Source organism: Nannospalax galili, unplaced genomic scaffold, assembly GCF_000622305.1.
Source record: "Nannospalax galili isolate Female #2095 unplaced genomic scaffold, S.galili_v1.0 scaffold315, whole genome shotgun sequence".
NCBI lineage: Eukaryota > Metazoa > Chordata > Mammalia > Rodentia > Spalacidae > Nannospalax > Nannospalax galili.
Window position 1 is genome coordinate 232,217 of NW_008336851.1, and position 16,454 is coordinate 248,670.

Below are 16,454 nucleotides of genomic sequence, written 5' to 3' on the forward strand. Positions count from 1 at the left end.
TCTAAGAAAAAGAAAAGACTATTGTCCCAAAATGGAAAAAAAATGCATAAGCACAATTAGAAGAATGTAGAAAAGGGATTGATGGAATCATAAATCAAAGCCCCCCAGATTAAAGTAAAACTAAGTTTCCCAAGCTATATTCTGGGAAACTGTACAAGGAAGCAAAAGAAAAATAATTCTAACTATAGAAAAGAAAAGATGACCTGACCTTTTCATGCTCCTTTGATCAAGCTGGAAAAATACCTGAAAAATCCCCCCTCCCATTTCTGCTGTAACCATGTAACCAAGCTCCTATTGTGACCTAAATACCAACCCCTTACTGCTTGTGGTTTGTGGTTTCTGTCTATATAACCCAGCTTCTAAACTGAATCTGCACTTCCCCTTTTGATTAAGGGGGGTTCTGTCTAGATGATTAAACCCTCTTGCAATTGCATCTTCTGGTTTGAGGACTGAGTTATTGGGGTGCGACCTCCCGAGAACATAGGGTACCCCAGTCTGGGGGTCCTACAGGATTAACAAAATTTTTTTTTGGTCTTTTTGAGACAGTGTCTCCCTGAACCCCCAGCTGCCCTGGAACTCCCGGTGTAGACAAGGCTGGCCTTGAACTCACAGAGATCCACCTGCCTCTGCCTCCCAAGTGCTGGGATTAAAGGTGTGCACCACCACGCCCAGCAACAAAATTATTTTTAAAAAATTTTAATGCAATATAATAAAAATTCTGCTAAACTTGTGGTAAGAAAAAAGAGGAATTATGGAAAGGAAAAAAGATGAGTTGGAAGTTTCTTTCCTGGGTCCTCATGAATTGTAGACTATTAGTTATATGTGTGGAAGGGGACGGGTGGATTCATCTTTCCTGTTGCTGAGCCTGTGTTGGAAAGTGTCTGATGTCCACTAGACCTCTCCACTGGAATTGTTCTCCTTCTCTGCTTATCAGGGGCCTCTTCCAGCCATATTTAGCTTTGCATTCTGTGGTGTGGACAGATTCTTTCACCCTCTGGCGATATCCCAGATTTTACCCCATGGATTGGTTTTTCAGCTGGCAGGTGTCTCCCAAGTGTTTTGGGAATGTGGGAAGTAACCACAACACTAAGATCACACAGGCTGGGGATATCAAGGCCTCCAGAGCATTAATCACCCTGCAGGAAGAGTGCTGCAGTATCATCCATGCCCCTGAAGTTCAGCATTCCCAGGCTCTTTAGCAGTAAATGACAGGTGGTCCAAAATTTGGTTCATCTGCTGGAATTTAATCCTCAGACTCAGAGCTAACAAACTCCAGGGTAACTGTCAGTGGATGAAATCCTTTCTCGCCAAGGTTGGGGCTTTCTGTCCTTACACACTTTCCAACCTGAGCCAGCCTCCTGCCACCTGCACCCTCTGCACAGCACAGTCCGTATCAGGTCTTCCTTCTCTCCACAACTGCCTTTCTGGGCCTTCCCTCATCTAGGGGCTGTGACAAGTGAATGTTCCCTGACCTCAGGCCTCTGGGGTAGCTCAGTCTTTGCGGTTTTGTTGCTGCTTATTTGTTGTTTCGTTGTTGTTGATTTTTTGTTTGTTTTTGAAACAGGATCTCACTATGTAGTCCTGGCTGGCCTGGAACTTTCTATACAGAACAGACTGGCCTGGAACTCAGAGATCTGCCTGTCTCTGCCTTCCAAGTGCTAGGAGTAAAGGCATGAGCCCAGCTTTAATTACTTAGTGTGTGGTAGCTGCCCTCCAAGTAGAAAAAGGGGATTTCATTCTGCCACTGTCTACTGCTTGCTATTCCAGGCTCAAAGGAGCCCAGCCCCCTCCAGTCTGGCACACAGTACACACTTCTCAAACCAGATGTTCAGACCAAGGGCCCTGTCCTGCTCAAACCTGGTAGCACAAGGTAAGTTCCCTCTTTTGAGAGGGTGGCCCTCTTAGCTCTTATACAACCATCTGTGCAGAAAATTAGGGAGGGGTTACTTTTCTTTCTTTTTTTTTTTTTTTTTTTTTTTGAGGAATGGCAAAATCAGATATCTTGGATACAAGGGGAAGGTACCAGGGCCTGGAACTGCAGACCATGGGTAAACTCAAATCAGTTCCACCACCTGGGAAATAATCTCTGGGGAACCACACCCTCCTGGCTCCCCCATTCCTAGACCAGAGATGGCCCTCCAGGCAAAGAGCTGAGATTAATTAAGGAGGATAACTGGAAACTCTCCCACATCCCATCCCATATGGATGTGAATGAACTCATCCAAGATTTATGCTGGCACCCCACTATCCTGTCTCCAGAAAAACTGGGATAAATTGGAACCTCAAAGATTCAAGAAAAATCCCCTTATAATCTATCCAACTCAGGCATGGCAGGTATATCTCCCTAGAATATAGGGAATTCTGGCCTAAAGAGGACAGCCTTAACTATAATACCATTCTTCAATTAGATCCATTCTGTAAGTGTCCTAGTTAGCTTTCTGTTGCTATGATTAAATACTGACCAAAATCAACTTGGGGAAGAAAGGATTTATTTCACTTATTTCACCTTACTGCTAACAGTTCATCATTGAGCTTAACCCAGGCAGGAACCCAAGGCAGGATCCAAGGGCAGAAACTGAAACAGAGACCATGGAGGAATGCTACTTACTTGTTTCCAGGCTCACATTCAGCTGCCCTTCTTATACAGCTGAGGTCCACATGCCTAGGGATCAAAAAAAAGGGGGGGGGTGGACTAAAATTCTGTATGTCCAACTTTTCCTTTATCTAAGGGACCACCCAGATCTATTCAATTGTTATTTGTGTTTTGTTTTCGGTCTTCTAGAGACAAGGTCTCCCTGGAGCCCCAGCTGGCCTGGAACTCACTATGTAGACCAGGCTGGACTTGAACTCACAGAGATCCATCTGCCTCTGCCTCCAGAGTGCTTGGATTAAAGCTGTGTGCCACCATGCCCAGCCTAGACCTACTCAATAGTACAAGATGGATTCCCAGAGTTCAGCAGTAGTATATACTAATCCCAAGTAAGCGTGTAGAAGGAGGAACTGAGTTAATGCTTTGACTCTGCCCTAAGGAAATGAAATGCCAAACTGATTCCATTTTATTCCAGCTGACTTTTAAAAATATTTTTTTATTTATTATTTTTATTTTATGTGTATGAGTGTAATTGCTCTCATGTGTGTAAGTGCATGCATCGTGCAATGCCCATGGAGGTAGAAGAAGGCATCATAACCCTGGAACTGGAACTACAGATGGTTTACCACCGTGTGGGTGCTGGGAACTGAACCCTGGTCCTCTACAAGAGCAGTCAGTGCTCTTAATTACTGACTCATCTCTCCAGCCCCCCCAGATGACTTTTGATCACTTTGTGTTTCTGACCAGCAGCACCCCCTGCTCTCACTAACCAGACCAGTTCAGTGGAGGCTACATCTGCATTTCGGGGAGTATATTGTTTCTACAATACTGGGAAACTCGTTTTTTTTTTTGTTTTTTTTTTTTCCTGAGACTTAGAAACTTTTTGTTAACTGAAAACTTCTTTGTTAACTGACCTGCCCCATTGGCTTTGCCCTGGCATGATGTAATTACGTGTTTGTTTGTTTGTTTGTTTGAGACAGGGTCTTCCTGTAGTCCCAGCTGGCCAGGAACTTGCTATGTAGACCAGGCTGGCCTTGAACTCACAGAGGTCTGCCTGCCTCAGCCTCCCCAGTGCTGAGACTACAGGTGTGCACCACCACTCCTGGCTTGTAATTATAGTTTTAAGCTTTAAAAACCCTGTTCTGCCTCTCCTCAGGGTTGAGAGTTCTTTTGGGTATAGCTGCTCTTGACCACTGGCTAATAAATGGACTCTTCATTCGACCATCACTATGTGGAGTTCCTCTATGCCTTGTGCTATAATGGAACCTTTGTCAGATACAGCACTAGATGAAAAGCTGCCTCTCTCACCCAAACATCACCCTTCTGGGGCACTGTCTCCTGCAGGGCCTTCATCCAGACCTGTCTCTCTAGCAACCTCCTAAGCCTTCAAGGGATCCCTTTCCCCGGTTCACTAAATTTTCCTTGTCCTGCTGGGAGACCCATCCCCACTTAGGGTCTCCCAGTCCTGATGCTGATTGACGAACCAACGTAAGACAGTCTATTTAGATTTTGCATACTTTATATGACATTTGGGAGGGGGTGACTCACAAAAGATGGATTCTTGTAGACCTTTCCTTTTCCATATTTGAAATGCACTCACCATCCTTCTCCTGCCGCCAGACTCTCTCACTCAGTTTGCCCTAGTCCAATATGGTGGTGGCTCCACCCCTGAAGAAACAAAGGCCAGCTATAGCTGTAAGATTCTTAGGAGAGCATGGGAAGGAGGTGGGACCATGGCTGATGAGAGGGACATTGGAACACACTCCACCCCTTTCTCTGGCTCTTACAAACTTTCTGCCACCTCTTCCAAGAATTTCCTGAGCCTTGGAGGGGGTGACAGATGCAGGGCGATCTCTCCTGTATCATGGCCAGATATTGACCTCTTGGGCATCCCCAGCATTCATTTTCAAGATGTGGCCACTGATCTAGCTCAGTGGTTTTTCCCCTACTATAAAGACAAATGGAAGGAAGTAGACACACCTAAATAGACATAAATGTAAATACAAACGCCTAGAATATATCCCAGTAGGTGTACCATATTCATTAAACAGTGTACTTGTGATGGCTTCCCTCCTGGGGCCTGTAGTCTTCCCTGACACAGGGGTTTGGCCTGGTCTACAGAACCAGATGTGTGTTCCACTCCTAGGAGCTAGCCTTATCCAATTAGAAATTTGTCAGTTGTACGTATGTTAGTTGAGCCATTATTGCACTAGCAGGCATTGCTTGGCATGTCCATAGTGTGCAGCATGCAGGGTTCATTGTTGAGTAGAATCATAGGGGATCCTTTCTTCCCCAACCATCTGCATAGCACCTTCTGGCGCTATGAAAGCCATCCATCCAGTGGCATAGAAGTTTTAGCTTAGTCTTGGCTCCTTCTTTTCTTCTCCAGCAGTCACATCATGCAATGTCTTCAGCAACATGGCCTTACCAACCTTCTAGTGTACAACCGACATTAGTGGCAATAGCCTTGGTGAATTGGAGGACCTCTAGGCTCTCTCTCTCTGACCAACAGCTCATAGGCTGATTGAGGTTAGGTTAGGGGGCACCCCACCCCTGGTACTGTAGTTTTTCTTAACAGTTGTATAGTTTTGGGAGCCTCTTTTTTTAAAATTGTTATTATTTCTATTTTATGTGTATTTGTGTATTGACTGCATGTAGGTAAGTGCACCCATGTCATGCAATGCCCATGAAGGATTGAAGAGGCAGTCAGCTCCCCTGGAACTGGAGTTCAGACAGTTGTTAGCTGCCATGTGGGTGCTGGGATTCAAACCCAGGTCTTCTGCAAGAACAACCAATGTTCTTAACTACTAAACCATCTCTCCAGCCTGGGAGCCTCTGTTTTTATTTTACCCAACCATAAAATTCCCAAGAATCTTACAGCTATAGCTGGCCTTTGTTGCTTCAGGTATCTTTCAAATGGATTTCACATCTGTAAAACACTCAAAGGTTAACGTCATATACTAAATCAATCATGGACAAAGTCTAACAGCATGGAAAGGTTTTATCCATCTGTATTAATTGCTTTCTCCATAGATCTCTGTTAGGTACCATAGCATGGGTAAGAGACATTAATTTGGTTAGTTGTTTACTGTCTTTAGTTATCCCTTTGGAGTCATTCTGCATTTTGGGAATTTTACATGGAGTCTCTTTGTACCTTCTTATCCTTGATACATCTACAGGTGCTGGCTCAAGTTGCCTGATCCTGCACCAGGCTAAGGAGGCAGCAGTCTCTCTTGTCCCTGCTGCACCTGTTGGTTCCCTGAGTCAGGCAGGCCCTGGGTCTGCCTCCTGGCTGTAGCCCTATCTGTTGCCTCTTCCTTGACCATACCTGGTTGCTGGGGGAGGCCTTGGTGGGAAAAACTGCCACCATCCCTAGCATAGCCTTTCTCAGGCAAGAAATGTAACTTACTTAATCTTTGGGGATCCTTAACCACCCTTGGGACAGTTTTTATCCTCTGAATGCCTTTTGTAAACTGTTCTTCAGATTTTATAACCTTCCAGAAACTCCTTAGTACCAAATTTGGTTTTCTATCAATTTTTTTCTTTAGGAACTTGGGCTCAACATAAATCTTGCCACATTTGTCTTTTTTTTGTGTGTGTGTGTTTTTGAAGCAGGGTCTCCCTGTAAGCCCCAGATATCCTGGAACTCACTATGTAGACCAGGCTGGCCTTGAACTCACAGAGATCCGCCTGCCTCTGCCTCCCAAGTGCTGGGACTACAGGTGTGCACCACCACTCCCGTCACCACATTTGTCTTTGAGTAACCCAAACAGACCATTTCTTCTTTTCCTTTTTATATCTCTTGTAGGTTGCTCTATTATTATACAGACACGTTTTACATGCTGGTTTGAGTCACTTAGATCTGCCAAAGCCTCCCTCACTTTACAAAGATCCTGTCCCATTAAAGGACTTAGTAAAACCTTTTAAAGCTCTATACCTTTTAAAGCTCATTCTTGAGGTCCCAGTTGAATTAAACTTTCCTTTATATCTCTGGTGAACATAGCCCTATCTGGCCCAGCGAACTGGGCATTATATATTGCTTTTCTCATACCTAGTTCTTTCAGTAATGCCTGTCTCTCTTTTATAGTTCTCCAGCCCCTGTTAATCACAGGAGTCACCATTGGTGATGACCATGTATCTTTAATGCCTTGTACAACCATTTTCATTAGGGACTGCTCCCTCCTGTACAGGCCTAGGTTAAACAGCCTATGTCTAGGTCGGATGGATGGTCGGATGGATGGTTATATAACTCAGCTTTGTAGCTACTGAAGGTCTTAGACTGACATTATTTGCTCCCATGTCCCATATCCTCATGAGCCACATGGTGAGGAGCTCTTTGATTGCTTGCTTGTCTTTCCTAGTTTCAACATCTCCAGTCTTTTTCCTTGGGTCCTTTGACTCCTGGTCCCCTAACCTTATGCAAGTCAAACTCTTCCATTTTTTCCTCTCTGTTAAGCTCTGAGGCTGAGACTGAATTTGTCAGTAATTCCTTAGCCTTTTCAGCTTCAATTGTGGCTGCCTTTGTTTCAGGCAAATCTTTAATGGTGCAAAATGGCCATGTCCCCTCTCTGGATTCCCTTCTTGCTTCCAAGGTTTGTAAAATTTTTTCTAGGCTCTCTGTGACCTTTAAGGATTTTTCACATACAAGCAACTGAACTATTTTCCCACATTTACAGGACAACTGTAGCCCAGGGATTTTTCCCCTTTGAGTCCATCCAAGTTTGCATGGCCCATGTCATTCTAGTTACATACTCTATCATCCATCGTATGACCCATGTGAGTACCACTGCTAGCCCCCTTGCTCTTCCCAAACTCATGTGGTTTGTGGTTTCCAGCATCATCCTGCCCAACTGTGCCAATTGCTTCACAAAATTTTCCTTATCCCACTGGAAGACCCACCCCCACTTAGGGTCTCCCAGTCCTGACACTGATTGACAAACTGACATAAGACAGTGTCTTAATTTGTTCTTCATTGCTGTGACAAAACACTCTGACCACTACCAACTTGGGGAGGAAAGGGTTTATTTATCTTACACCTCCCGGGTCACAGTTCATCGGGGAGCCCAAGGTAGGAACTCAGCGCAGGAACCTGGAGGCAGGAGCTGGAGCACAGGCCATGGAGGAACACTGCTTACTAGCTTGCTCCCCTGGCCCCTACTCAGCCTGCTTTCTTATGCAACACAGGCCCACCTGCCCAGGGGTGGCACCACCCACAGTGGGCTGGGCCCTCCCACATCACTCATCAAGAAGATGACCCTCAGACATGGCCACAGGCCAGTCCAATAGAGGAAATTCCCAACTGAAGCTCCCTCAACCCAGGTGTGTCAAGTTGACACTAAAGCTATGCAGCACAGCCAGTCTATTTAGATTTTATATACTTTATATGACATTTGGGAGGGGGTGACCTACAAAACCATGGGTTCTTATAGGCTTTTCCTTTTTCATATTTGAAATGTATGCATCCCTGTCTCTCTTGCTCAGCCACTTTGCCCATGTCCAATATGGTGGTGGCTCCACCCCTTAATGGGCTTGACTCTTCCCCAGAGTGTGGGAAGGAGGTGGGACCATGGCTTATCAGGAACATCCGGGTAACACCCCCTCACCCAGGACAACCACTCCTAATGACAGTGCTGAACCTCGCCTGGCCCCAGGAATGTTCCCCCTATGGGAGATGCTTAGAGGAGAGACCCTATTCTCTCAGCTGCTTTTATGACAGTATTAGAAATTCTTGTTTTTGGTCTTTTTGAGACAGGGCCTCCCTGTAGCCTCAGCAGGCCTGGAGTGCCCTATGTAGACCAGCTTGGCCTTGAACTCACAGAGATCCACCTGCCTCTGCCTCTCGAGTGCTGGGACTAAAGGCATGCTCTACCATACCTGGCTACAATATTACAAATTCTATTTTATATATGTTGTAGATGCTATTCTAAATGCTGTGAACACGAGACTCTTCTACCATGGGATCCTAGATAGACCCCTCCAGAGTGACAGGGGACGCAGTAAAGTGCGCACTTAGTAATTTTTATTTTTTCAGACAGAATCTCCCTGTAACCAGCCACAGGTGACCTGGAACTCATTATGTAGACTAGGCTATGCCTGCTTCTGCCTCCCTAGCGCTGAGATTAAAGGCATGCTCTACCCTGTCCAGCTCAATTTACTAATCTTATTGAATTCCTTTTTTCTTTCTTTTCGGTCTGTAGATTCCTAGGGTAACCAAACAGTCCTCAAGAATGTACATATGTTGTTGATGTGTTTGCTTACTTGTTTTCGGAGACAAGGTCTCTCAGGCTGGCCTCCAGCTCTAATAGTCCTGTCTCAGCCTCTCCAGTGCTAGGTTACCAGCACATGCCCCCCATACTGTGGTGTGCCTACTGAGTTTTTTCCTACTTTCCCTCTCTAATATAAATTTTCCAAAGGCAAATGTTTTTCTCATAGCACCCTCATCAGCAGTAAGGAAAGAAATGACAGGCTCCTGGGTTCCATGAGGTTCCTAAGTGTAAGGGAAAATGGGAAACAAATGGAAACAACTCTGCCAAGAGAACTCTAAACCAACTCAGAGGTGGGAGCAGACTGCTCATGCCTTCGGTATTCCTGCGTAGAAAGAGCACGTTTACTTGCTGAAGTGTTTTCCCCTGACACCCAGGTTGCTTGGCATCGTTCCGTCTACCTTAAGCTTGGTTTATACGCTGTGGCCAGGACTTCTTTCCCCAAAACCTGCCCCGTGAAGTCTTTGTCTGGCCAGCCTGGGAAGCTTGCTACATGGCTCCAGTCCTACTCAATTTACAGGTGTTTTTGGATCCCCCTCCATCTCCACACTGCTTAAGTCACAGTGTAGTCTGATAGGTTGAGCAAGACACATAAAAAAATCATCGTTATCCCCATATAAATTGGTAGGAAGTTTGTGGAACTATGAAGTCAATTAGGAGTTCCAGTACCAGTTTTTCCACTCATTAGCTGGGTGTACTTCCTGCTCTAAGAGGTCAAGAAATGTCTACTGTCCTATGCTGTGTTTCCAGCACTGTTAAAAAAGAAAAAAGAAAAAAAAAAAAAAGTGGTGGGTGCTTGTGTGGTAGATACCTGGCCCACAAACAGAGGATGTTCAAATTACCATTCTCCCTCCAGTTCCTGTCCTTAGGCAAATCGGGAGTTCCCTAGGGGAGGAGATGTCTAACTCGGATCCAGCAGTCAGACTCCATCCGATGGCTAGAATGCATGTGGAGAACTACAATTTTACTTATTTACTAATTTATCTATTTATTCATTTATTTAGGTCTTTTTATATTTTATATTTTGTTATGTGTATGAGTATATTGTCTGCATGTATGTAAGGGCACCCCTGTTGCGCAATGCCTACGGAAGTCAGAAGAGGGGGTCAGAGCCCCTAAAACCGGGTTTTAATGGCAGCCATTGCAATCTGACGTTGTTAGCTGGGATCGAACCCGGGTCCTCTCCAAGGGCAGCCAGTGCTCTTAACTGCTGAACCATCTCTCCAGCCCCTATTTAGATCTTTTTGAGACAGAGTCTCCCTGTAGCTCCCAGCTGGCCTGGAACTCACTTTGCAGACCAGGTTGGCCTCGATCTCACAGAGAGACCGCCTGTCTCTGCCTTCCGAAGTGCTGGGATTGAAGGCGCGGGCCAGCGCGCAGCGGCTAGAACTACAATTTTTAATATGCTTTGGGCCAGGGAACTGATGTACGATTAAAGATCCTACATGGATCAGGTTCCTTCACGGGCCGGGGGAAGGGGGGGGTGGGGACACGACGACGATGACGACGACACGACTTGCTGACAGTCCAATGCCATCCTTACACTGCGCCAGCTCCACCAGCGACCGCTGCAGCTGCGTACTGCGTTCAAACCGCCCACCCGGGGAACGCCTAGGCAAGCCATGCGCACTCCTCCTTCTTCAGCTCCTTCCTACTCTTGGGGGCCGGACCGCCTGGGTATGCGCATGCGCACTCCTCCTTCTTCAGCTCCTCCCCACGCTTAGCTGCAGAGTTCTTTTTGTCCCCAACTGCTTGCGGTGCCGACTTCCCAGCGGAAGTGGGGGCTGCGAGGGAAAATGGCGGCCACTGTCGCGGAGGCACCGGGTGCCACGGCTAGTCGAGTAAGCAAGCGCGGCAGCGGGCCGGGATCCGGCGGGGGAGCCCGAGGGGCGGAGGAGGAGCCTCCGCCGCCGCTCCAGGCAGTTCTGGTGGCTGATAGCTTCAACCGCCGCTTCTTCCCCATCTCCAAGGACCAGCCTCGGGTGAGCGCCCGACACGCGAGCGGCCAGCGGGCCCGGAGGGTGGCGGCGTTGCAGCAAGTTACCGCTGCGGCCGGTTAGTGAAGCATGCTCTGGAAGTTAGCCTAAAGTCGGGTTTACCTGGTTCCCGAAAAGGTGGAGGGTGACTGACCCAGTGCCGAGCACTGTTCGCAGGGCTGTCCACCCAGCTTTGGGAGTCATGGAGAAGCCCTCCCTCGGGTTTTAGTAGCTCAAGAGCGGTCTCCGCTGCCTTTAACCTTGCCGAAGAGAGGTGCTTAGTTAGAAAGGAATAGCTTCAGAAAAAAGGAAGGTAGTATGCCTAAAAGAGAACAGGCTGGATCTCAGGCTGGTGTGTGCGCTTTTTCCTTCCAGGTTTTAGTGACAGCCATTGCCATATCTGTCGGAAGGAGGACCCAGTGGGTTCAGTGACTAATTGCCATCAATCTCTGAATTATCTAGACAACAGGAAATTGGGCTTGGGCTTGGGGACTCCTTTGTCATCAAGTAACCCCTGTTCACCCAAATAGAGGGAGCTGTGATCCAGTGGCTGCCCATAATGTAATAATGGAAGGAAAGTATGTGGGGAAGAAGTGCTTAGAAGACTGGAAATATGACTGAATGCTAACAGTTTGCCAGCACCAGTCTTCTAGAGCATATTTGTGTCTGATACATGTGTTTACTAAGCCTAAATCCCAGTACTTCAGACTGAACCTTAGAGCATTCCATGAACATCAAAAACAGGATGCTGCTTATCTTAGAATAGAAAAGATAAAGCAAACTGTAGTGTTTGGAAACACTGTAGTGAAAATTCTTGTTGCGGTGGAGTACCCAAAGGACCCTCATGGATTGAAGACCTCAAACTTTTTTCATATCCTGCCCTGTAGGTCCTCTTGCCCCTGGCCAATGTGGCACTAATTGACTACACTCTGGAATTCCTGACTGCCACTGGTGTACAGGAAACCTTTGTCTTTTGCTGCTGGAAGGCTACTCAGATCAAAGAACATTTACTGTAAGGCTCTGAAGCTTTTCTTTCCGTGTTTCACTATCTTTCTCCAGTTTTCTCAGGATGGATCTGACAAAGTAAAGCAGATGTGAAGAGAGAAAAAAAATGTGTCTACTCAGATCCCATGTAAGGTCTAAGGTATTTTCTTCACTCTTCATGGAGTTGCTAGAGCCTGTCCTGAGCCTGTCCATTTTGAGGTTTCTATGACAGAAAAAGTACAACGTGAGGTCTTCTGAATCTTACAGAGTTTGGTACCATGGGTTTTGATTTTTATTTAATGGCTCCAGTGTATAATTACTAGAATAATATCTTTGTTTTTCCACTGAATTTCCAAACATTGTTGTGATGCTTAAGGGTAAGAATGAGTACTTTATCCTTGCATTTCCATTGCCTACCTTAGTGTCAAGCCTATAGTAAGTCCGTAACAAATGTCTTTTGAAATCTTAGAATCTGTGGGCATTTAGGAAATAAAGACCAGTATATTAGCACGATTTCCATAATACAACTCTTCAATTTGATAGAGACTTCAGAACAAGAAAGGTGGCATGGAAAGTGTGTTCAGGTTGGGTGTGGTGGCGCACGCTAGTGCATTCACACACATGCAGGCAGTACACTCATACACATAAATTAAAATAATAAATAATATTTTTTTTTGTCTTTTTTTGAGACAGGGTCTCCCTGTAGCCCCAGCTGGCCTGAAACTCTATGTAGACCAGGCTGGCCTCAAACTCACAGAGATCCGCCTGCCTCTGCCTCCCAAGTGCTGGGACTAAAGGCGTGCACCACCACACCCAGCTAAATAAAATATAAAATACTTTTTAAGAAAAGTGTGTTCCCAGAGCTTTTTTTTTTGGTCTTTTGAGTCATGGTCTCCTTGTAGCCCCAGCTGGCCTTGAACTCACAGAGATCTGCCTGCCTCTGCCTCCCAAGTACTGGGATTAAAGGTGTGCCACCACGCCCGGCTCCCAGAGTACTTTTATACCCTAGGTTTCAGCGAGATTTTGAGTTTAAAACTCAAATTCAGGGGCAGGAATCAAGGTAGGGAGAGGAAATAACTACATTTCTTTAACACGTAAAAATGGTGACAGGAGGTGCTGAAAGCATTAATTGTAGTTCATAAATCTCTTTGAAGTTGAGGACGCTGGCAGGAACCCAAAAGGCCTTGGAGAAGTACGAATGCCGAAGGGGGTTGTAAATAAGGTCTGAGTGATCTGCTTACTTTACTTGTGCCTCTCGTTACCTTTCTTATAGGAAATCCAAGTGGTGCCATTCTATGTCCCTCAATGCTGTTCGAATTATCACATCAGAACTATATCGGTCACTAGGAGATGTCCTCCGTGATGTTGATGCCAAGGCCTTGGTGCGCTCTGACTTTCTTCTAGTATATGGAGATGTCATCTCAAACATTAATATTACCAAAGCCCTGGAGGAACACAGGTCAGGGTGGGAAAAATGACAGACAAGAGTTAGGGACCAGCAGAGACCTAAGACTACTCTTTTATATCCCTCTCCCTCCTGTCCTTTATAGGTTGAGAAGGAAGCTAGAAAAAAATGTGTCTGTGATGACAATGATCTTCAAAGAGTCATCCCCCAGCCACCCGACTCGGTGCCATGAGGACAACATGGTGGTAGCCGTGGATAGTACCACAAACCAGATTCTACATTTCCAGAAGACCCAGGGCCTCCGGCGTTTTTCCTTCCCTTTGGTGAGTAGATATCTGGGGGACTCCAGGTGAGAAAGTAGTAAGCATCTAGAGGACAGATAAATTAAAGCCTTTGTGACTTCTCCCCACAGAGCCTGTTCCAGGGCAGTGGAGATGGAGTGGAGATTCGATATGATTTATTGGATTGTCATATAAGCATCTGTTCTCCTCAGGTGAATTCTACAGAACAGGGCGACATATTCAAAGAATAGAACTCTTACGAATCTATTATCCCCTTACATGGCCAGGGTATATTTATCCTCCCTCTTTTTTTTTTTTTTTTTTTTGTTTTTTTTGACAGGGTCTCCCTGTAGCCCCAGGTGACCTGGAACTCACTATGTAGACCAGGCTGACTTTGAACTCACAGAGCTCCTGCCTCTGCTTCCTGAGTGCTGACCAATTCAAAAAAAAAAAACTTTTCCAATTTATTTTTCCCTTTACTGGGCCGGGGATTTTTTTCCCCCCTTTTTTTTTTTTTTTTTTTTTGGTCTTTTTGAGACAGGGTCTCCCTGTAGCTGGCCTGGAACTCACTATGTAGACCAGGCTGGCCTTGAACTCAAAGAGATCTGCCTGCCTCTGCCTCTGGAGTGCTGGGATTAAAGGCGTGCCACCACACCTGGCATTATCCTCCCTCTTTTTAACAGTCTGTCATATAGCAAAGGGATACTGTTCCAGTACATTGGGAACCAAGTCTTTGGGTTTTAGCAAGCCCCGGTCCCCCAGGGTTTCACTAAGTAGCCTTGGCTTGCCTGGAACTTACTATGTAGATGAGGCTGGCCACAAGCTCACAAAGACCTGCCTACTTCTGCTGGGACTAAAGGTGTGTGCTATCACACCTGGCTTAAGTTTTTGGATTTTGTTCTTTAGCCAATTACCATAGGTTTGATTGATCTGTGGGATTTTTCTTTGTTTCCTGAAATAGCACTAAACCTTAGCACACCTCATTTCCCCCCACAGGTAGCTCAACTCTTCACAGACAATTTTGACTACCAAACTCGAGATGATTTTGTGCGAGGCCTGTTAGTGAATGAGGAGGTGAGAAGGAGCTTCCAAAACCACTTTAGAGGAAAGGGCTGTGGTTTTACCTCACTCTGATAACTTTTGGTCCCCTTTAAGCTTTAAAAAGGGAGGGAAATAGCCACCAGGCTGGGAGAAACAGTCTGTAAAGAAAACTCTCAGGCACTTAAGATGGTTACGGTGAGTCGGGGGAAATGAAACTGTTTAGAAAAGGTGTTCTACTTGGAGATTGTCTTACTGTTTCACTTGTTGGGGCGATCTCCCTTTCTCTTCATTTAGATCCTAGGAAACCAGATCCACTTACATGTGGCAACTAGGGAATATGGTGCCCGGGTCTCCAACCTACACATGTACTCAGCTGTCTGTGCTGATGTCATCCGCCGATGGGTCTACCCTCTTACTCCGGAAGTGAACTTCACTGACAGCACCATGCAGAACTACACTCATTCCCGACACAACATCTACCGAGGGCCTGAAGTCAGCCTGGGCCATGGCAGCATCCTTGAGGAAAATGTCCTCTTGGGAGCTGGCACTGTAATTGGCAGCAACTGCTCCATCACCAATAGTGTCATTGGCCCTAACTGCCACATTGGTGAGCACAGCTGGGGAATCCAGCTAATTGTCCTGTGGACATGAACTGGGTGGAAGTTGGAGACTTGGATAATACCACAAATAAGGGATGGTCTTTGTGAATAAATAAGGAACTAAAGTGGCTACCTTAAGAAAGGATCCTGGGGGAGCCACAGTTTTGGGAGTAAAGGTGTGCACCACCACACCCCACCCAGTGTTCTTTTTACATAACTTCTGGTTTTGGTTTGCCTCTTAATAATTTACTTTTATTAAAAATATGATACTTCTAGCCAGGCATGGTGGTGCACGCCTTTAATCCTAGCACACGGGAGGCAGAGGCAGGCAGATCTTTGTGAGTTCAAGGCCAGCCTGGTCTACATAGCGAGTTCCAGGACAGCTGGGACTACAGGGAGACCCTGTCTCAAAAAAGACCCCCCCCCCATTTTTTTGGTCTTTTTTGAGACAGGGTCTCCCTGTAGCCCCAGCTGTCCTGGAACTCACAGAGATCCACCCGACTCTGCCTCCCGGGTGCTGGGATTAAAGGCATGCACCACCACACCCAGCCTTATTTATTTATTTATAAATGGATGGAACTTGGAGAGATCCATCTGCCTCTGAAGTGCTGGGATTAAAAGCATGTGTGCCACTATTCTCTGCCTGATTTTCAGGTCCTTTATCCATATTATGGTGTATAATTGTAAACTTAGTAGAGGGTGACCAGGGTGAGCAATGTTTTGTTCTTAGGGCTGACATGGAGAGTGAATGGGTATTTCTAATGATTGGTAGATGGGGCAACAGTGCTAGGTGGGAGCTGGTCTGGTGTCAGTCAGCCTCATCCTCCATTAAGGGCTCAGTATAGAGGTGGAGCCCTGAGTTACCAGGAATCCTTCTCATTTTGAGTCAGGTGATAACGTGGTGCTGGACCGGGCCTACCTGTGGCAGGGTGTTCGAGTGGCAGATGGAGCACAAATCTACCAGTCTGTGCTCTGTGACAATGCTGAGGTCAAGGAACGAGTTACACTGAAGCCACACTCTGTCCTTACTTCTCAGGTAAGACCTCTCCATACTATGCAGAAGCCTTGAATTGAATAGTGATTATGCCAAGTCAAAAGGGACTGTATTTTGACCCATAAATTAGCCTGCAATGAGGGTCCAAAACCACTGGTTTTATTTACCTTCTCAGCATAGTTAAAAAAATGAAAACGGGGCTGGAGAGATGACTCAGTGGTTAAGAACACTGGCTGTTCTTGCAGAAGACCTGGGTTCGAATCCCAGCACCCACATGGTAGCTAACAACTGTCCATAACTCCAGTTCCAGGGGATCCGACA

General features: G+C 46.1%; 1 protein-coding gene across 1 annotated transcript in view; it reads left to right on the forward strand.

Moving 5' to 3' along the window:
- Window positions 1-10,573: 10,573 nt before the first annotated feature.
- Window positions 10,574-16,454, forward strand: part of Eif2b5 (eukaryotic translation initiation factor 2B subunit epsilon) — an 11,845-nt gene continuing 5,964 nt past the window's right edge. The window contains exons 1-8 of the mRNA XM_008831266.3: window positions 10,574-10,835; window positions 11,717-11,841; window positions 13,087-13,272; window positions 13,364-13,541; window positions 13,631-13,711; window positions 14,496-14,573; window positions 14,835-15,147; window positions 16,030-16,175. Of these exons, the coding sequence (XP_008829488.1) occupies window positions 10,650-10,835; window positions 11,717-11,841; window positions 13,087-13,272; window positions 13,364-13,541; window positions 13,631-13,711; window positions 14,496-14,573; window positions 14,835-15,147; window positions 16,030-16,175 (1,293 nt within the window). The 5' untranslated portion in view covers window positions 10,574-10,649. The remainder of the gene's footprint in view (window positions 10,836-11,716; window positions 11,842-13,086; window positions 13,273-13,363; window positions 13,542-13,630; window positions 13,712-14,495; window positions 14,574-14,834; window positions 15,148-16,029; window positions 16,176-16,454) is intronic.